This window comes from Brachyistius frenatus, unplaced genomic scaffold, assembly GCF_029030835.1.
Source record: "Brachyistius frenatus isolate BFR_SWC_R1_liver_20210118 unplaced genomic scaffold, ASM2903083v1 Contig_16, whole genome shotgun sequence".
NCBI classification, from domain to species: Eukaryota; Metazoa; Chordata; class Actinopteri; family Embiotocidae; genus Brachyistius; species Brachyistius frenatus.
The window spans coordinates 3,899,114-3,921,147 of record NW_027210615.1 but is presented as its reverse complement, the minus strand read 5'-3'; the positions used below and the strand labels follow the sequence as shown (position 1 = coordinate 3,921,147).

The 22,034-nt window shown below is 41.8% G+C and overlaps 1 protein-coding gene across 1 annotated transcript in view; it reads left to right on the top strand.

Moving 5' to 3' along the window:
• cfap74 (cilia and flagella associated protein 74) overlaps positions 1-22,034 on the top strand; it is a 56,673-nt gene that overhangs the window by 18,049 nt on the left and 16,590 nt on the right. The window contains exons 16-24 of the mRNA XM_069694064.1: positions 2,053-2,119; positions 2,927-3,016; positions 3,400-3,576; positions 3,899-4,019; positions 5,195-5,310; positions 6,455-6,577; positions 6,700-6,821; positions 13,229-13,357; positions 20,442-20,529. Coding sequence (XP_069550165.1) covers positions 2,053-2,119; positions 2,927-3,016; positions 3,400-3,576; positions 3,899-4,019; positions 5,195-5,310; positions 6,455-6,577; positions 6,700-6,821; positions 13,229-13,357; positions 20,442-20,529 — 1,033 coding nt within the window. The remainder of the gene's footprint in view (positions 1-2,052; positions 2,120-2,926; positions 3,017-3,399; positions 3,577-3,898; positions 4,020-5,194; positions 5,311-6,454; positions 6,578-6,699; positions 6,822-13,228; positions 13,358-20,441; positions 20,530-22,034) is intronic.

The window sequence follows — 22,034 nt, the reverse complement described above, 5'->3', positions numbered from 1 at the left end:
ACACCCACTCACCTACTGTATAGTGGACACCTGACTGCACCACATACAGCTCTTTCAGGCCTAACATATAATTACCAAAGGTATTATTTTCAGATGGACCGCCAGAAAACTAATAGGAAGGAGGAACTTTAGTAAAAGACACCATAAATTGTGACTCTGTATTTCATGAGAAAAGTTGAATAAAAGTCTGCGGGGCCAAAACCTTTTTGGAGCCAACACCCGGCAGCCCGTTGCACTTCATGGCACTTCTGCATTGCCTCACTTGTCAGACGCGGAAGCTTTGTCTACTTTTGTATCCAATCTATGTTCCAGATGTTGCATCCTATTGGGCATAGACCTTGAAACTATTAGAGTAGCCTTTAACCAAACAGCATGTGCTGGGTGCTGAAACTTATCAAGCTGTAAACAATGGAGAACCTCTGTCAGGGAAACTCTGTTGTTCGGGCCTGACATACTCTAAACTGCTCTGATGTGGGGTAAATGCCCCGTTGGGACACCCGACCTCATGAACTAACTGTCCAAGGGGAGAATGTGTCCTTGGTTTGATTCTGCTGAACCGAGTCAGCCAGGCTGTCTTGCTCCCCTTTCAATTCTCGATATTTGCTGGCGTTACAACAGTACAATTGTTCATATTGATTAATTTATCTCTGCTACCGCTAACAATGTTGGATCTACATTTCAAATGCTTGACTTGAGCGTCATCGCTCTTAACCACTCACAATGGCAGCTGATTGGTCCCCGCTTCAGAGTGAACGAACCTTCCTGCGAACAGTTTCCAGACTATAATCACAACGGGGTCTGAAGCTGTGAGCGATAGGCAGGTGGATTATTATTTGTATTGTGGTTTGACTGTTTGTCAAAGTAAAATCAAAGTTAAGGGTGTTTGATTATTGAGCTTTGGTATTTTTTTTTTTTTTATCAAATTCCAACAATGAAGCGCATGACACTGTTGAACTTCATCAGATGGAATCTGAAGGGAACAATATCTGTTCAGACCTATTTTCCAAATATTCACTCAGGCCAGCAAAAAACAAGACACAACCCATGTACATAACCTCCAAAAAACAACAACAACAAAAAACTAAACATGCTTCTTAGGTTTGTTTTGTGAAAAATGTAAAATGCATTCTCCTTGACAGAGTTTGAAAAGCCGACATGAGACAAAACAAGAAAACACTCGTGTGATCCCTTTTTGTTTTGGGCGCACAGCTTTTCTCTTTTCAGGAAAAAAAAACTCAACTTGGCACCAAAGAAATCTTTTCTACAAACAAAAACTAGCTGTGTGATTGCACCAAGATTTCCATGTTCTATCAGAGTACTAGTATTTCCAAGCCCTAGCAACGAGGTAGCTCGGCACCCATTATAGTTCTCTAACTGAAGCCGATTCCTAATTATGCTCCTAGCTGTATAAACTTTTTGTTTATTTGTTGAATCCCTTCCTGCTCCTCTGGCCGCCTGCCTGCTGTATTTCTATCGATCGGCCCTCTTGTGTCTCTGGAAGGGTTATCCAGCTCCTCGGAGCAGCAGCGTTAGGGTTGGCGTGAACATGTGCTGCCAAAGACACATGTTGCTGTGAAACAGCTCACAGTCTGGAAATAAACTTTTGGTTCCTTGTATGGTTTACAGCGCGATATAATGAGAATTAGCAGTCAAATACAACCTCCACCATCCTGTTCCACTCTGCAGTGCTTTCATATGGAGCAGCTTTTCCTTCTGTTTGCTTTCTTTGACGTGGAAACTGAGCAGCAGAGTTTCCATCCGAAGCTGCTGATCTTTTGTTGGATACAGCGTGTTTCTTATATTCTGTGTTGCTTCAGAACCAAAAATGTTTCATGTCTTCTTCAAATCTCTTTTCATGTTATAGCTTTTACATTGTGTCGCCAATCAGAAACACCTCTATACTCATACCGTCCTCATAACGGCGTACGGTGAGATCCAGCGTGATAAGCACAGGAGCAGAATTGTGTTCACACATTGGAGATCCACTTGTATTGTAAGCTGAATAAACATGCAAAGAACCTCATTCATAACTCACTATGATTTGTCTTTCAGCTTCGAGCCTCCTGGTCCTTTGTCCACTGGGATGTCCTGTGACCTGCAGGCTATTTTCCAGCCTGCGGTTAGTAACATCACCGCTACTTTTATACGTCTACAGGTTATGATACAGACTCTCGTCTCAGATCGACTAACACTCTCTTTGTTTTAACCCTCTTTGAATCAGCTACTTGTACCCGGCAGGTCTGTGTAACTTTAACTGTGCATGTAAATAATTAGTATTATTCTGCACCGCTTTCATGCTTCATACTGTTTTTTGAATTCATTTCTTTGTACTCTTAACACACTGGATTTGAAATGACGTAATGATTGTGAGGCAGAACTGATGACTTCGAGCTCTGAAAAAAACCTGCTAGAATCTCGAAGCTGCCCACTTCAGGTTCGATTTTTTTTTGTTTAATCGGCACAAAAACCTGAGTGCTAAGATGACAAGTCCTTGTCGGACTATTTCTGGGTTCTTAATCGTAAACTCCTGGAAGCTACATTGTTCTTTCAGATGGATTAAACAAACTGTAACATGTTAAATCGTGAGCTTTAGAGGTGCCTGTACAGTCGGAGGATTTTATGACCTTTGGACCAGCAACATTAGCTGTTCCCCTGTTTTTAGTCTTTGTGTCAAGCTAAGCCGCTTATTGTAGCCTTATATTTAACGGCTAAACAAGATGTTCGGAACAATCTTTCATCTAATTCTCCACCTTAAAGAGTGTATAGGTGCAGTAACCATCATACTGATAATACTGATCGATTTCTAACTGAGAAATCATCTTATTCAGGAATTGCTTGCACTATAACTGGTAGTGAAAAGCCCACACACCAGTCATGCAGTAGTGGATTCCCAGCAACACATTGTCCCTTTATCTGATCCGTGCAGCTCAACCAGGACTTGAAAGGAGAGATCCAGTTTGGATCAGCAGCGGGCGCCTTCTCTGTTCCCATCAGATGCACCACAAAGAAATGCAACGTGAGTAATGTGCTGAAGTCAAACCAGAGAATATTATTCAACATTACAAATGACCACCAGTGTCATTTTGGTTTGATTTCTACACCTCATGGTTCTTTTTCTTGCTGTATAATTATACATGGAGTTTGCTGGCCATTAATAATAATAAATAATGTAGGAATAATAATTATACAACTGTAGGAAAAATAGGAGAAATGACTATTGAACGAACCATAATGACCACAGAAGAACAACACTGATTATCTCTTCCTATTTTCCGTGTAATTATGCTCATTGTGTCTTATTTAATTGTGATATATTTGTATTAGTAGGTGTAAAGTTTGTCCTCGAGCTGGCAGACTTTACTGCTGATGCATGTAACACTGCATGTTAATGTTCTCTAGCCGGAGGTCGACAGCCAGTTCATCGACTTCGGTTCGCACATCGTGGGCCAGATTATTTCACGGACTGTCACCTTGACCAACAAGGGTGCACTGGCCACCCTCTTCAGCCTGGACACGTCCACGTGTCTCCGTCCAGGAACTAGCCATGTCCACATGCCATCCTGGAGCTCATGCCAGGTCAGACATCGGTGTGGACCTCGAGAGGAGCTCTGCCTCTGATGCCCTGAGGGAAAAATTTGATTACAGCTATAAGATGAAAATTTGATACCATAAAAAATTCCATTTACTGTTTCACATAATATATTCTAAAGCTATTTTCCTGTTCAAGCCTGAACTGCAGAGCTGTGAGTAGTGAAACTGACAGGATTCAAGATTTAGATGAAATGAGTGGATGTGAGGGAGTTCTAATTGTTCTGTATTGTGGTACTTAAAAAATTAACTCGTATCAACAATGCAATTTGTAATTTCAACTCAATATGTGCGTGTCGTTGGCTGGTAGGAGACATGCAGCGAAAACACAACATCTAACAACAAGATCTCTGCTTCCACTGATCCCGAAGAAGTTCAACCAGAGCGGCAGAGTGAGGAGCTCTCTGAGGCTTCACAGCAAGAGCAGCCAGGTAGAACGACGGTACATGTTCTCACAGACCAACAACGTCAGTATTTAACAACAGGTTTTAAACGGACGTTGTATTTCTGCTTGCAACAGCATGGACACAAGAGCAGGCGGTGTTCGCTTCTCAAGAAAAACAGACTGTCGTGAATTTTGGCCAGTGCACTCATATTCCCCCTTTATGCGATTGTTTAACTCTTCATTTAGTGTCATCATCATATCTGTGACCAAAAGCAAAACGATAACATTGTCATCAGCCTCAGCTTGAGGCTACTTTGGGTTTAGTGTTGTTTAGCAAACGTTAGCATGCTAAGATGCTAAATGAAGTTGGTGAACATGGTAAAAAATGACACCTGCGAAACAGCAGCAGCATATTAGCAGTCTGACGTTAGCATGTAGCTCAAAGCACTGCTGTGCCTCAAACGCAGCATCACAGTGCTGATTAGTTGTGTTTGAACAGAATTCGTAGGAGGCGGCGTTACTTAAATCAGTCTCTGAAACGCAGGACGTGAGCGCTGACAAAATCTCCTCGTTGTGGATGATTTTCCTCGTCTTCCTATTCCTGTTGGGACATTTGGTCCTCGCGAGGACAAATATGAAAGAACACGCAGAGGAAGCGGGGGGTTCACCTTGCTCTCTCAGCTGGTGACAAGGAGGCATCGTCTCTCTAATGTTCTCTCACATCTGAAGTCCTCATCGCTGCACTCAGCACTTTCCAGCGCTGATGCTTTGATAAGCTGTTCAGTCTCTTGCCTCTGCCTCGCTGCCTGAAGTGGCTCGGTCTCTATTCCTTTTTTAATTCACTGTCGGGAAAGGCTTTCCGACTCATTTGCAGGCAGTTGATGTTGCTTTTTGAACCGACAGTAGTTCATATTTTACACCCTGTTTTCATGTCACAAATACATAAATTAATGGTCAGTTTTCAGATTGACATAAAATTCACCATTAATGTTCCCAACAGAGAGAAGTGGTACTTTATTTGTTCGGTTGGCAGGTCCTCCATACAGGTGACGAAAGTAACCACTCACCTGTAAAAATCACCAATGATGAAGTTTACGTGTGTGTGTGTGTGTGTGTGTGTGTGTGTGTGTGTGTGTGTGTGTGTGTGTGTGTGTGTGTGTGTGTGTGTGTGTGTGTGTGTGTGTGTGTGTGTGTGTGTGTGTGTGTGTGTGTGTGTGTCAGTGTCACAGGCCTCAGCAGCCTGTCTAGAAGCTGTCCCTGAGGCCGGTGTGTCCTCAAACGTGGACACCCAGACAGACCAGACCGCCTCAGACTCCAGTGATATAAGACTCGGAAGCGTAAGTGTTGGGTCCTGTTTAAAACACTGCTGATATAATGATGAAATTAGATCCCGTATTTACTCAAAGCAGTTAATAAAAACACTGAGTGTCGATGTGTGATGGGTTTGTGGCCTTTATTAAAGCTGAGATCAACACGTACGTCAGCACATCGTCTGCCGGTGAGATGCTGAGATTTGGACATTTTTGTGCGTTTTGTCTGTCTGCAGAAGACTCTTCCTCCCTGTTTTGTTTTTGGCGACGACGCTGCGTGTGCCTTGTGGCCCATGTGAAGTTGTGGAGTTGTTCAGGGTTCATTACATCTCTCTGGCGGGGGGCTAATGGTGCATCACCTCTCCCTCTGCGCTCGTCGCGGCTGTGTGTTGCGAGTGCTCGCGCGCCCTCGGCGCGATCGTTGTCAGTTGACTGATACTTTTGGTTTTGTGTGGTTGAAGGCTGCTGTCTTAAATGGCAGATTATCCATCAAACTATCAGGGTGCCATTATGTCAGGTCATTTGCTGCATCAGTGGCTCACTCTTTTCTTTTCATTTTGTTTTTGTTATTGCTGTCACCACTTTGATGCACACAGCCTTTCACTGGAGTTTGATTGCACGTTGTGCACCACAGAGACTTCAGCTTCCCTACACGGATAGAAATGGTTTTAAGTTAAACTGCAAAACTAAACTGCAGCTCAATAACAATTCTGTTGTTTTCTGTTACAACTGAGCACCCTTGATATTTGACATAAATCTTTAAGAGAACTGTAAAATACAAGATTTAAAATTCAAATATTTCAAATGTTTGTGTACAATATATATAGATATATACTGTACTGTATATACTGTATATACTGTGCATTGTATATTTTATATTTTTTACTGCTATTTTATTGCTTTTCTATTATTCTATTATTATCTTATTGCTTCCTGTATGCTGCTGTAGCGAAAGAATTTCCCCTCGGGGATTAATAAAGTGACTACCTTACCTTACCTTACCTTACCTTACCTTACCTTACCTTACCTTACCTTACCTTACCTTACCTTACCTTACCTTACCTTACCTTACCTTACCTTACCTTACCTTACCTTACCTTACCTTACCTTACCTTACCTTACCTTACCTTACCTTACCTTTCCCGTTCCTGTTTCATGTTTTCTTGTTCAGGTGAGAGAGGGAGCGATTGAACCGTTCGAAAGCATCAAACTGGAGATCATCTTCTCTCCAACCATCCCAGGAGAGACCAAACTGGACTTCCACATCAAATTCTCTGACATAACCAGCAAACCAGTAAGACAACATGTTAATAATCTTGTAAATGTCATATGTAGACAAGTTTGCACATGGTTTTATCTAATTTACACATCCGACTTTATGTTGACTGTTTTGTGACTGAGGACTGCTTCTAACAGATACCCGTCCGGGTGCGGGGTGTGGCAGTCAGCCTCCCCGTGTGTGTGGTTCAGCCCAGCATCGACCTGAAGATCTGCATGTTTGACCGCCTTTATCAAGACAGTGTCACGGTCCAGAGCAGGTGGGTACCAGAGCCTGCGACGGCGGATGAGTTCCAGCTAATGCGCTGTGTTGTGTTTGTTCATGAATCCAGCTCAGCTGAAACAAGAGAGATACTTAAGGGGTCTAAGGTGGGTCAGGGTTTAACTACTGTACCACAGCACAATACAATGTTACACAATTGTTTGGATAATGCTTGTCTTTGCGCTTCAGTACAGATTTATTAAATATGAATTGTTTAGTCTTAGGAGGCTGAATTTGGATGCAAAAACACCATTTCAATATTGTTACACATCAACATTAAATATAACTCATGTGATTCATACACTGCAGCTATTTACACATTCCCCCTGCACACATATATGAATAACACTAGTATGTATCCCTTGATAATGTCCAAGTGTATTACACTCAGAGTGACACATCTCCACATACAGTATGTTGTGTCCACCTGCCTTGTTTGAAAAGACAACACATCAAACTGTGGGACTCATCATTTACACATTTAATACATGTTAGTGTTACATAAAGAGTGAGAGACGGCGGTGGCACAAAACATAGTGACAAGAAAGTGTGCAGTTACTTTGACTCCATTAGTTTTCAAGGTGATGTTCATGTTGCAATTAAAAACATCAGGAATCTGTAAAGTTCAGTTCACAGTACATGAGACCTCAGGGTACCACTTCATTTTACAGGTCCATGGGTTTCCTCATTATTTCCTAAAAATAAAGGGAAGGAAGCTTCAAGGGCAAACGTATGTCATTAAGTATTAATTATTAATACATTGGTATCTTTGGTGAGGAGGGGCCACCTTGGTGCCACCTTGTTTCTTGAGTTTTTAAGAATTAACAAGGATGTAGAAGTTAAATAACAGCAGAGCACATTTTGGTGAAGTTTAAAATCGGTTCTTGCAAAGCAAAATATATTTTGTTCAGATAAGAGTCCTTCCTAAAAAATAACAACTGTGTCTCTGTTACTTTCTAGGGAATCTTTGAACTGAACGAACTACCCATAACTCAACTCAACCCAGATTTATTTATATAACACCTTTCATACAGCAACGCATCCCAAAGTGCTTCACCGAGCAAGAAAATAGGAAACTTTAAGATACAATAAAAACAAGAAGAAAACTGTAAAACCAAGTTTAAAACAAGAAAACACAATTAATAACCAAACATAAAGCCGTAAAACAATTACAAGCCAAGCTAAAAAGATATTTCTTAAGTTTTCTTTTAAATATGTCCACAGAAGTGGAGTCTCTCATATCCTCAGGTCGGCTTTTCCACAGCACAGGGCCATAATGGCTGAAAGTGGACTGCCCGTATGTTTTTCTGGAGATTCTGGGAATAAGCTGGAGACCAGCAGTGGACGATCTGAAGGATCTGTTGGTCACATCTTAAAAGCAAGTCTGGGAGGTCGGCCGTGCAGTTATTTAAAAAACCAGCGCAAAAAAACTCCTTAAAAGAATTCTAAAACCAACAGGCGACCAGAGCAATGACTAAAATAAGGTGAAATGTGTTTTCTCTGTTTGGCCTTCATCAGCACTCGAGCTGCTGCATAAAACAGAAGCTGTCTTTGTAATAATGTAAAGTGAGTTATTGTCATGCTAAAAATGAGGCCTGTAAACCTGTAACGCTGCGAGAGAAAAGTCCCAGTGACAGAAGTGTGTGATCTGGGTTTGTTATGAACTGTGTTTTCATGTACAGTTGAAGCAGATGGTCCACAACAACACACACACACACACACACACACACACACACACACACACACACACACACACACACACACACACACACACACACACACACACACACACACACACACACACATGTAGGCTTCTCCCAGTGGAAACAGCACACTATTCACCAGCAGTTCATTTGTGTTGGACTAGTTTTGAAAGAACAATTCAAGTGTGTGAGAACCACTGACAGGACAGGTTCAGACCAGTTGCAGGTAATTGGTTCTCTGTCTTTACATATATTGTATCTCAGAGGGAAAAACAAATGCTGGATCAAAGTTTCTACACCAATAGAACATCGTAACACTGAACTTACATGTACTGTACAGCTAACAGGGAAAGTTTCATGTTTGTTTGATTCATGTTGCCTGTCAGTTAATACTGTAATTATTTGACAACAACTTGTATAAATAGAATTTAAAGCAACTTTGTCAACATATAATGGGGTAAAGCAGATGTATGCCAAACAAACACAGCACTTATTGGTGATTGTCTGACATGTTGCTGGTGTTTATTAGATAAAAATGTCAATCCTACCCTCAAACACCCTGAACATGTTTTTAAGTATTCTTTTAGGCACAAACTGACTGAAGCAGTAAGTGTAGTTTATCTTTTTGGAAATACCCCAGGATTGAGTAATGGAAAGTTGAAAAATCTGTTGAACACCTGTGTGTAGAAGACTAAAGTCATGCAGTGAACCTCCACACAGGGTCCGAACTTTTCAGAGGTTTTCCTTAAAAACATCTGTTTGCTAAAAGCAAGAGCTTTAACCGTCAACATAAGACAAAACTGTCATTAAGTATGAAATACATACAAAAATAGGACAAGAAAGGCAACCTGAAGACATACAAAATAATGACTTTTTCTACATTATTACAGCATTATTTTAAACCGGTGGAATGAACTGCATGTTAAACTGTATTATTTAAGAGGCTTTAGAAAACCATGAGTCCATTAAGACGACTGCAGAAATGAGTGGTGCATGTCGTATTTCCATTTTATTTGTTGTCATGCTTGGAAACATCCTTGAAATAGAGTTTGGAAAGTGGCATGGACTGCTGATGTAGCATGCTGGCTTATCTGCTCAATGCAATACTAAAACTCCCTCACACACACAGCTGCTGCCAAAACAGGCATTTTCACAGAAAAACGGCTCATGGAAATCCCTTAAAATTGACGGGGGCCCCGCTTTACTTTTTAGCCCGACACAAAACTCTTCGCATAACTGCTCTTAGAGCCGAGCAGCCCGGTGAGATATCCAACAGATGTGCGGATGTCATAAAGTAGAGACGTATTGGCTGATAAATATTCCTAAACAAAGGATGACGTAAGGGGCCGAGCACGAAGCTCCCATTCCCACAATCGTCCTTGATCTACGCGGACCAACAGTAAATCCTTTTTGATTATGGATGTGATACATTATGATGCACACTCGAAGTTATAAAGGCACCAGGGGCAGCAACATTCGCAGGAATGCGTTCCATCACCGAGTCAGTCATTGTGTCACATCATGTGGGGGAGGGAAGGGGGAGGGGTGGAGGGAGTGCATGTGTGGGGGTGGGGGATTTGTGACAACTGCCATCTGGTGCGCTGGCACACCAGCACATGTGACGATGACAGTGTCACTGTGAACTGCAGCTTTTAAAATCATAATGATAAAAAAATAAAAGTAAAATAATGCTTGCAGCAGCAAACCATGCAGTATGTCACTCTGCCTCCAAGACAATAATGTGAACACAAAATAGCTTGGCAGGCGTTTGGAGGGAAACAATAAGAGAGCTGCTGCTTTCATCATACAGTTTGTCACTTTTTTCTTTGAGTAGATAGTAGATATCCCACAAGTCCTCCTTAGTGTGTGACAGATTTTTGAAGAGAACAGCACAAAGCATAATTGAGTATGTCCATCTTGTCTGTGAGCCAGTGATTTGAATATCACTCCTACTAATTGAAAGAATTTTTTAAGAGTCTTTAAAATGTGCAGTGTTTGACTTTTCCTGGCGAGCCAACGATTGGAATATTTGGAGCACAGTTGGCAGAGTTTTTTCCTTATTTTTTTATGTTTCAAACACTCTGCCTGGACTTTCAAACCCTCCTCCACTGGCACCAGCTGGGGAGTTGAGCATTCCTGCCCAAACTCAGGCCACAAAAACAACAACAACCTGCTTTTTGTTTTCTTTCACAAAGCCTTCTGTCCTTGATTTCTCTGTTTATTGCATTTCTAATGCGCCTACTGTACCTCGTCGTACTGCAGCCTCAGCTCTGTTTTGTTCGGCCTGAGGAATGTGAATGTATTGAAGAGTCAATTCTTCTTTTTTACTTTGACGTCAACAGAAACCTCAATGCCGATGAAAAATCTGTTCTTCCAGCTGGTTATTTGGAAATAAATTATGCAGTATGATGCAGACGGTGCTGCATTATGGGACAGTTGGCCGAAGTCCTTGCCGCAAAGGTTTGGTATCCCATGGTGCCTTGGAGTTCATGTGGAGTGCGCAAGTGCAGCCACCTGGCCCTTTTAAGAAAGGTCAAAGGCACTGCAGTAGCCGCGGGCACTCAGAGTCAAGACACTCAGCCATTCAGCTCTGTACGTACACTCAGCATGAGCAACCTCTCGGCAGCCTGACCTGACAAAACTGACAGAAAAAGCTCTCAAAAACGTTTCAACTTTACTACAGAGACCCCAAAGGTGTGTTACCTTACAAAACCCTTTGGGAAGTCTGTACATTACAGAGGCTGTGTTGTTCATCCTGCCCGTCTCTCAATGAAGACATACTATTTGTCGAACTTCAGAAAAAGACACGTGCTGCAATTGTTCTTCTAACGTTATAAAAAGAACACCCGTGGACTTTTTTAAAGATTTTTTTTTGGGGGGGCAATTTGCCTTCAATTTAGTAAACAAAAGTGTAGAGACACACATGAATCACTTGAGAGAAAGTAGTGTAACATGAAGCAAACGTTACTAAAACAATATCTGGATAGTAAACTGCCTAAAACCAGCCCAGGAAAGGAATCAAATCCAGCTCCAAGAAGTTTCAGTGATATTTTATTTATTATTTACCGTCTGTGATTCACGTTCACATCTTCACATGACGTCTTTCTCGGTCGCAGTGTCAGAATCGTGTCTAAAGCTTTAAGAAATTGTTTCCCTGTGTCACACTAATCAGCATTTCTTTTCAAATGTAAATCTGCCACCAGTGAAACACAAATATTAGTATAATCACATCTGTATTGATGTGCTGTTTATGTCAAGGAAGCAAATAACGTGAATTACTCACCTTTAAATCATTAAACTGCTCAAAGTCTGCCAGTAAAAAGATGGGATCAGCTACATGCCCCTTTTAATTAAAAGGCTTAATTGCCCTAAATGATTAGGTATCCATGAATGTTCCTCTGAGAGTGATTTGAAGGTTATCATTTAGCTGGAATAAAGATAGCCACTTAATATCCCCCAAGTGTCCCTGGGAGTCCTTGCCTCGGGAAAACAACCGTCTGGTTGACCTCACTTTTCAAAGTGGGTCATATCATCTGAGAGAGGAGACGAAAAAGCAAGAGTCCCTCGGTCTACTTGGCCACAGCTCGCTCATGGCTCACCTTTGTAATTCTTTGAGGATGACAGCAGATGCAACACATGCAATGACTGTAGACACATAGCACCTCCAGCAAACCGTTTTATTCAGCTTGTTTGTACTGTCATTGTTTTTGAAGGTGCAGGGCTGTGGTTGGATGTGTTGGAGAATTCCCAAAGTGAAGAGTCATTTATATCGCCAGCCTCAGCAATAACTGAGGCTTGTAGCCACAGGCACAACCATCTGTTGGATCTCCTGGAAAGTGGGTCACTTAAATGATATGGACTTGGGGTAGAACACTCCATGCAAGGCCATTTCTCTAGGTGTCACTCAAACAAAGAGTCTTTCATGTGTCCTTGTTGAATCATCATGGGAACATAATTTTTTCCATGATGTATATTAAGTAAAGCGCCAGGAATACATTGTTTTTGTTGTTACTTTTGTTTGTTCTCTCTGATAGAGAGAGAGGAACCCAAAACTACAACTCATCAAATGACCCACGCTCGTAACGCAATACAATAAAAACGTGAGAGAATCCTTGTTCGGATCGACCCAACCTGCCAACTTGTTCAACAATTCTGCAACAGATGATTTCACTTCTTACATGTTCAATCAATTCATTTTAATTATATAAGGCCAAGTCACAACATAAGTAATCCAAGAGCACTAAATAGAAGGTCAAGACCAGACAATGTTATCGAGAAAAAAAGAAAAAAAAAAAGCCAACAACAACCCTCTTGGACAAGCAGTTAACAACATTGGGAAGGAAAAACTAGCTTTTAACAGGAGGAAACCTCGGACAGAACCAGACCCAGGACCGGCTGGGGGGACATTTACATAAAACAGTTCAATACAGTGCACTCTTAATGTCGATAAGTAAGCATTAAACAAGTAAGCAACAGGATCAAAGTAGTCCATGTAGTGCACCAACTTTCACACAAAAGATCGACTCCAGGTCTCATGGAACTGCAATCTGCACCTTTAAGGGCACGTTTGTCTTTGTTTGTCTTATGCACTGCCCGTCGTTTATTTATACCTGTATAGATTCTCCTGGATTTTTGCTTTAAAACATCAAAGAACTTAGCATGTTAGCATTGTGCTAATGAAGCTACATCTCTTCCATGACAGAGCCAGCACAGCTTTGAAACTGACCTTTGAGGTGTGTCCGGAAATGAGGAAACACATGGAGATCCTACCAAAGACCGGCTACGTCCAGACTCAATCCAGCTTTAACGCCCAGCTGAAGTTCACGCCAAGGTAAGGAAGTTCACGCCAAGGTAAGGAAGTTCACGCCGAGGTAAGGAAGGACACGCCAAGGTAAGGAAGGACACGCCGAGGTAAGGAAGTTCACGCCGAGGTAAGGAAGTTCACGCCGAGGTAAGGAAGGACACGCCGAGGTAAGGAAGGACACGCCGAGGTAAGGAAGGACACGCCGAGGATACAAAGATAATGGAACCACTGAAGCGGAGATAATCTTATTTTACATTAAGCTTGTTAAGATTCTATCAACCTTCTATGAAAGTGCAAACTGTTTCCTTCCAGAGGAAACTTGTTGTACATATTGAGCCAGGCTCACAGTTCTGTGACCTCCCAGCTTCAACCAGGGAGAAAACCAACCGTTTTCCTGTAAAACAAACTTGCTGCAGACTTTACACGCTGCACACAACATATTCTGACTTCAGGGCTGTTGGAAGTAGATGTAGATGTTAAAAGGACTCAATAAACCGATAAAACATTGCAATGGGATACATTTTAAAAGAGGTCAGATGGAACCAGAAGCACGAGCAGTAGTTAGATCAGGTTTTAAACTTGGCCCACTTTAACTTGAAAAAAGAATTAGGAAAAATTATGAACCCCCTAATTGTTTTTTTTACCTTTATATAAAGTGGTTTAGATAATCTGGCTTTCATTTGACTATTTCATTTGCATTTTATGCCCCGTTTGACTTTGGTGAAATGTTATTATAACCAATACATATGGTAGCTGAAGATGCAAAAAAAACACAAGGTCCAGATTATAAAAACAGATTTCTTAGGTGGCAGTTTTCACACTAGCTAATAAGTAACTGATAAACTAACCACGAAATACATACACTTTGTCGGATTTGATTGGCAACTAAGCTAGTTTTGTTACATTGGCTGCACAAGTAAATGTGGTTCTTACTGTACTACAGTGCTGATATGACCACTTCCTCTTTTGATGAAAGCAAGCAGTGAAGTCTTCCAGAGTTACAAAAGGCAACAATCTGCCGCCAGTCAACAGCAGAAAAGCGTTGCTTCAACACACCTGAACTCTGAGCGCAGGGCCACGGAGGCTTCTGATAATGGTTTCTAATGACTTTCAAGCACATGATAATTCTTTCAACAACAATACAGGCGCTATATTTAGATGGAGAAGCTGGAGTTGAACTGCGGTTTGAATGCCAGGAGAGCGGACAGGGGACCCCCGGGCCAAATATGAGAGGCGTTCAGTATGTAAAACCTCAGCGTGGGCGCGAGTATTCTTCTGCCCACCCTCCTTTTTTTTTTTTTTTTTTTTTTTCCTTTCACGGTTCAGCTGCTTCGTGTATTCATAGCTGAGAAGATATTGGTGGCAAAAACAAAAAATATTACAGGACATTTTCTACGCACTTGGCAAAAGTGAAGGTCACGCGCTGGTCATCGTACAGTACGGGGACAGGAGAGGCAAGTGGGAAAATGTCAGTAATCTGCCTTAGTGAATCAGCAGAGGTTTTAATGCGAGGATTAGAGTACGGCTTTACTTGTGCTGCTGCTGAGATGGTGCATCGCTCATAAGCACTAACACAACTACAGCTTCCACCCCCTCCCTCCTCCCTCTCTATCACACTTTTTTCTCTGTGTCTCTGCGTTTCACTTGTGTGCTGTCTTCTCCCACTCTCTCACACATACTTCTCTTTCTCGTGGCCTCTCACCTCGGTGGTTAACTATACTTCTTTCACTTTGGGTTCCTCTCTCTCGCGCTGCACTCCTCTGTCTCTGTGCTCCTTCACTTCTCCTCCAACTCTACATCCATCCTGCCTCTCTCTGTTATTATCAAACTCCTCTCATCCCTCCATGCGTCCACCACTGCTTATACGCTGGCCCTGATTCCGCTTATGTAACCTCAGACACCAGACCCAGTTCCTCGCGCTCTCCCTGGCAACACCGTTGGTTTTAAATGACGATTCCACTTTATCACAACGTGGATTTTATTTGGTGGGTTTGGCCATTAAGACAACAGTGAACTCACCGATTTCGTTAAGTGCTGAGATCTCACCATCTCACTTTATTGTTCAGTCTAACATTTCATTTGTACCACAGACTGTATGTAAAAAGTGAAGCCAATGCAAAAGTGCCTCAAACTGCAATACCTCTGAGGGCCACCAGGGGCTGGCTCCAAAAAAATCTCTGGCTCCATTAGACTCCTGTTCAAAAAAGGGTCAACTTCTCTCATCAAATACAAAGTCAATGACATTTTTCCACAAGTCATTATTATGTCATTTGTTAAATTCACTCCTTCTCATGAGAGTTCTGGTGGTCCTTCTGAAAATATTTCCATAATTATTTAGATAATCAGCCTCAAACAGAGCTCTGTTTGGGGGGGGGGGGGGGTTTGATTGACTTGCCTGGGCTGCAGTCAAGTTTCCAGTATAGGTGGGCGGGGCATAGTGTCCTCAAATATGGTCCCGTCTGTCTCCAAAAAAACTAAATGCCAGATTCAGGGCTTCATAACAGCAGTTCACAAACCAATCGATGGGTTGCCGACTGTTTGGTTTGAGATGGATTATATTGCCTTAATGAAGAAGTAGTATGAGAATAATCTCAGATTTCATAGAAGCAGTTTTTTATGACGATCAAAGAAATATGTCACTGTAAGAATATATCTGTGAGACAACTTGCAACATGTGTAATTGTCGCCACACAGTGAAAAGGTTCTGGGTTTGAATCCGGGCCGGGGCCTTTCTGTGTGGAGTTGGCATGTTCTCCCTGTGCCTGCGCGGGTTCTCTCCGGGTACTGCGGCTTCCTTCCACCATCCAAAAACATGCACCTCAGGTTAATTGGTGAGAGGGTGAATGGTCTTTGTTTCCGTCTGTCTCTTTGTGGCCCTGTGATGGACTGGTGATCTGTCCATGGTGTACCCTGCCTTCGCCCAGTGAGCTGGGATAGGCTCCAGCCCCCCCGTGACCCTGTTCAGGATGAAGTGGGTATAGATACTGGAAGGATGAGTAAAGGCATATGGTTTTAAATCAATGCGACAGGAATTTACAAGCACTTTTAAGTGGCATCTAAAAAGCCAGAACTTCCTAAACATTAACATCAACATTACAATTTGCTGACAGACTCTATTAGACCGTTTTTATCAACTGCACAGTAAAAGCCATTCATTGCTGATGATAAAACGTTTTGGTTTTGGTTAACAGCTGTCAAATCAAAGAAAAACAATCCCATTTTGGCTGCAATCTTTGTTCTGATGAGGGAATGGAGTCAATTTGGGAATCGGTTAGGAATCACTTTTATCATGCAGGCGATGGAGTATTTTTTTTATCCAGATTAGGAGATTAAAGTTTTTGGGAGTTGAGGAAATACCTTCAAAACAGCTTTAAGTTCTGTTAAATGACATTCTGGGTTTTTAAGGGATTGTCAGGATTTATTTTTCAGACAAACAAATGCTCCGTTCTGGGGTTTGAATGTTATGATAATTCAGAAAAAAAACAAGCCCAAACTGGGGTTAGCTGAGTACGGTGTTGTCAAAATCAATAGAAATGCTGGAAAATAAGCCAAGAATTATCCTTTCAGATGCCCCACGGCCACAACGGAAATTCACACAATACAGGCTGGCGATGGAAAATAAGTATGTTTCCAGCAATGTCAGCAAGCTGTGTCCCTGTTATGCGTCATCTCTGTCATGGTTGGATGTTGCTTTCCAATCTGTTGATTTTTGGAAGGTTTGCTTTTGTTTTATGCAGCGGCGGTGTGTCATTTCAAATGGCACTGACAATTGTTCAAGCCAGAACCCCTGATTGGATTTCCAAATCCTCATTAGCAGCACCGCTTTCACTCAGCGTCTCATCCACGCACACACTCATACCCTGTTAAATCTGGATGCTGGAGTGACTCATAGCTGTCTTTCTTTACACAGGTGCTTGCTTCTTGCCTTCTTCCCTCCTCAGGCTTCTGGGAGAGGGTGAGCACATTCTTCTCTTCCTGCTCGGAAGGATTGCGCTCAGCCTGCCCACATTGTGCAGCATTCTTTCCCCACCTCATCCCTCCGCTTGTCTTCCTCCACCTTTATTTGTCACCATCCGGCCCACACTTTCCCCTCACAGACCCACAGCATTGTTCCAAACACTACTTCATCCCCTCGCTACGATATCGAGGCCTGTCAGTTTTACGTTTCTCATCCTGTTCGGCGAAGAGGAATTCTCCTCGTGTGAATTCAGATGGATTGGATAATAATCAGACTAAATTACCATTTTGTTTCAAGTCATTTATTCAGCATGTGTTTATATTAACTAATTTCTGCTTGGAAGAAGTCCGTTTTTTTGCTATTAGAGTTTGACATTTTGTCGACACAGAGGCAGTGGATTGTAAAACTTAACATTTTTCGCATTGATTTAAAAGTTGTTTTACAAGTAGGTGGACCGGGACCGTCTGTACAACTAGATGGTCTTATCCATGTTTCTGCCATTTTTGTTGGCATATTACTCCCACTGCTTTTTAAAAACCAGACCAATATATCGGCTGGTTGATATCAGCCTGTCACAGATCAGTATCGGCGTATATGTTGGCTGAAATGTGCCAATATGAAAACTTAACATTATGCGACAAAAGATGCTTGGGATAAATTTGAAATTGTTCTATTTGTGTTGGGTTTTTTTTTTATAGCTATTTATAATGATTAAACTACCTGTAAATTTTACTGTTTCAGTGCACTGATGTCAGTGTGGACTGTAAACTGTCAAATATCCTGCCTCCATTACATATCTGTGTCAAAAGTGTTTGATAACCACATTTGAAGGATCACTGTAAAAAAAACATGTCCATTTACAAACACTGCAAATACAGTACATTTATAAAGATAATTGGCCGATATATCAATATTAGAATTTATTACTCCCTAAGATTGGCATCTGCATGTAGAGAGATGATGTTCCCACTCTTCATTTTAATTAAATGGTCAGTTCTCCAAATGATTAAAACATCTGAGACAGATGTATTTAAATCACTTTACAAACTGTCTTATTTATGTCTGAGAGTTTAAATTAGTGTACCGTACGAGTTGTATTACCTCTCCAGAATTTTTGCTTTAAAATTTCTTTCCAATGAATAGCGAAATCAATTTTAAAAACTATTATTTAGGCTTTCATTGTCAGGTAAAACATTCTGTATGTAGATTATTTAAATCAAACACCATAAAAGACTGGAATAAAATGTGTTTCTTTATTTTTGCTCACAGGACCAAAGCAATAGGATTGCTTGAATGAGCGGTTTTAGGTGTAATCTCTGCAGAGCAGGCAATGGGTCCAACCCTGGCAGTTCCAGCTGATAAAAGGGAGATTACAAGGACGATTTACCACAGATTACACCGAACAGCTCGATCACTACATTAATCGCTAGTGCACCGCTCACGCCACAATCAGGAACTAATGATGTGATGAGCTGCGAAGACAACAATGCAAGCAAAACAAAATACCCCGGAAAGTGAACATGAGTGTTTTTCTTTCACGGTCAGTTACCGTAATTTTTGCCCATCCATTTTGATACAGTAAAAAATCCCTAAACCTTTTAATCCGTTTTGTAATCCTTTTCATAATCACTATTTTTTAATAATGAAGGGAAATCCAAGCGGAATATATATATTTTGAATATGTTATTTTTGTTCCCATTAGGGGAAAGGAAGCGCTAGCTGAGAAGTTTCCTGATAAATACGTGTTTCCAGACTTGGCGTCAAGGATTAAATGTAGTCAATACTCTCATGGATTGTGCAGGTTTTTTAGGGAGGGATATGCAGATGTCTCAGCAGAATCATTTCAGTAGTTCCAGGTAAAATACTCTCAAAATACGCACTGCAGCTCGAAAGTAAAAACCTGTTCCATTTTAACTGTGTCCTCTACTAATCTCAGAAAGCACCATTAAAGACTGTGGAGGAGAATTACTTTTGGATAATCTGGCTACAGAGAGAAAAGAGTACACAAATAAATCTGCGCAGGACACTGACAAATCTGAAACCTCATCCATCCACAGCATTTCTCCCGAGCATATGGGCCTGGCGACGCCCCACCAGGCTTTTCCACTCTGCCCTGCCAAGCTAATTCAAGAGTGACTCTCCAGCAGCGATTCTATTAGCAGGCAGAACAAGAGTGCTTCCTTAAATACACCCTCTGCGCTCATTGGTCAAGCTGTAGAGGGTGGAAGAAAAAACGACTTTATAAACGCAGAGATTTTGACCAGTAAAGAAGTGACCTTTCTGTCTTCGAGTCCTGAAGAGTGTCGCACTAAGACGAGCGTGTTTACAGCATGTTGTGTTCGCGGCCACGAGGTCGTGCAAAAGAAACCTGTCCTCGAACCTGACGGATTTGTTGAAGGCGAGACTTCGTTGTAGCGCTTTGAAAAAAAAAAAAAACACTGACATCTGGAGAGCCTTAAAACCACTGACATTTACAGCATTAACTCTCGAGCCTTCAACCAGCATTAAGAGCGTAAAAAGGGAAAGACAGAGAAGCCAGCTGATAGAAGAGAAAGGGAAGGAGGGGAAAAAAAAAAAGAGAGAAGGATGCTGGGAGGACGAGGGAGGTGGTGGGTGGGTCTGAGGCACACACTGCCTTTGACATTTACATTTGACCACTGTTTACATGAGAATATATTCCACATACATTCATACAGTGTGTGTATGTATGTTATCACGAGAGCAGCTCTTGACACTGGGGGAATATTGAGGGACTGGAGTTTTACATAAGCCTGTGCATGACTACTGGTCCTCTTTGAATCATACTTACGTCTCCCATCACCATGGCTACAACCTACAGTAGTGTGGAGGCGCGCTCTACATCTCTCTCCTGCTTTCCTTGGCGAGCCGATTCTGCAGTCGTGGGTTAAAGTAAAGAAATAGGTCTTCAGGGTCGGAACCTTTAGGTTTCGTTAAGAAGCTCGACGGCGGTTCGTGGGGTTTGACGTACTGGAAAAAAATAAATATTCAGTCGTCACATATCATTGTTGCCGTCATGTTTTCAACCCCGATTTGGTTTCTTCGTTCTCTCCTGCTCGTGAAGCTGAATCTGTGTTTCTATGAAAGTGCTGCTTTGCATAAAAGTGTGTGTTCTGTCTTTCTGCCCTCTCACAGACGCTCCCTACCCAAAGATGCCAGCAGATTTTTCGACAGGGATACAGGAGTCCTGGAGGTTCCAATGACAGTGCAAGTAGCAGGGCAGGTTTGTATTATATGATACGTTGTATACGTACATCTGCTTCACAGTAAACAGCCCCCTGATGGTGAAACTCGTGTACTTGTCATGCAGCGCAGTGCGTGCGTCCTACTTTGTCCCAAACAGAAGCAGAGCCACTGAAGGTTGTAGCCTATTTTGCTGGTAACAAGCTAAAATTATCTCCCACCCCCAAGGCCCAGTTACTTCATGGGCGCTAATAAGCCAAGCATAAAGGTTTTCCCATATTGTTTACTGAAAATGTCTCCACCAGCTCAAAATGGGAAAGTAGGAATCCAATGTATATCTTCTCTTCTGTTTATCATGTCCCTGATAACGTAATGAGGCTGTATGTCTCTGCTATGGCCTAGCTTTATGTAGTTCAGTGTTGTTTCTCAGTAATCCTGTCAGTTTGCCTTTAAATACTATAACATCCAGTGAGATGTGAATCTGAGCATTGTGTTTGCTTCATCTTTGTGTTTCAGTGTTTTTCCCCATCAACTTACCAACTGTATTTGTTTCCTTAAGCAGTGAAACAAAAAAATGTTGTTTCTTCATCGCTTCAACTCAGAAGTTTTTACTGCTGCTGTTGTTTGTTTCTGTTGCATCACTTCTTTAAATCTGCACCTGCAAGGTTGAGGAATCTGTACAGGATGTAGACATGCAAAGTGTTTCAGTTTCTTTTGTACTTCAAGAAGGATATTCTAAAAACTGAGATAAGAGCTCATCTTGGTTTATATGTGCAAACACAAAAACGGGACTCTGGAAACTACAGAGAACCGGGATGTTCTTTTCCAAGTGAACACACTCGGGGCTCAGTCTTACACCTGGTGCAAAGTGATGCCAAGTGCAGTGCAAGTGTCTTTGCTAGTTTCAGAACAACACAGTTGTCATTTTCGCGCCCCGCCGCCTCATTATTTAAATAGCAAATGCACTTGGCGCTATGTGAGTGCCCAAGAGAATATTGTTTTTTAAAATGAGGTGTACTTTCAGGTGCATTGTTGGTGCTTCATGCAGTAGAGAGTGATTGCACAACGAAACCACCAAAAACCTGGTCTTCAGTCAGTTGTACAATAGTTTACTGTTTTTTTAAGTTTACATTATGAAGATAGTAAAATGCACCTACATTTGCAGGTGCACAACACACGTACCCTCTGCTTGTTACACACACAGAAACATGCAGCAGCGCAGAGACATGCAACAGATTAAAAATGATGTGAAAGATGATTATTGTGAACATCAATCTGCACACGTGCAGATCCGTTTCCTCTGCAGAGAGTTCTTTCCTAGTGCTTGGCAAATCCACCGTTGTAGTAGTAATCCGCCAAGGTGCAAGCGCACCTGGCTCTTACAGGTAATGACAGATGACGCTTTGATCAGTTTATATTATGTGACGCCCAAAAACACACCTGTGATTAATTCAGAGACAAAGTTCCTCCCCTTTGAACCATGTGCTTTACTTTGCGCTCAGATGATACGTGGTTAAACTAAGAAATTAGTTACTAAGAATTTTT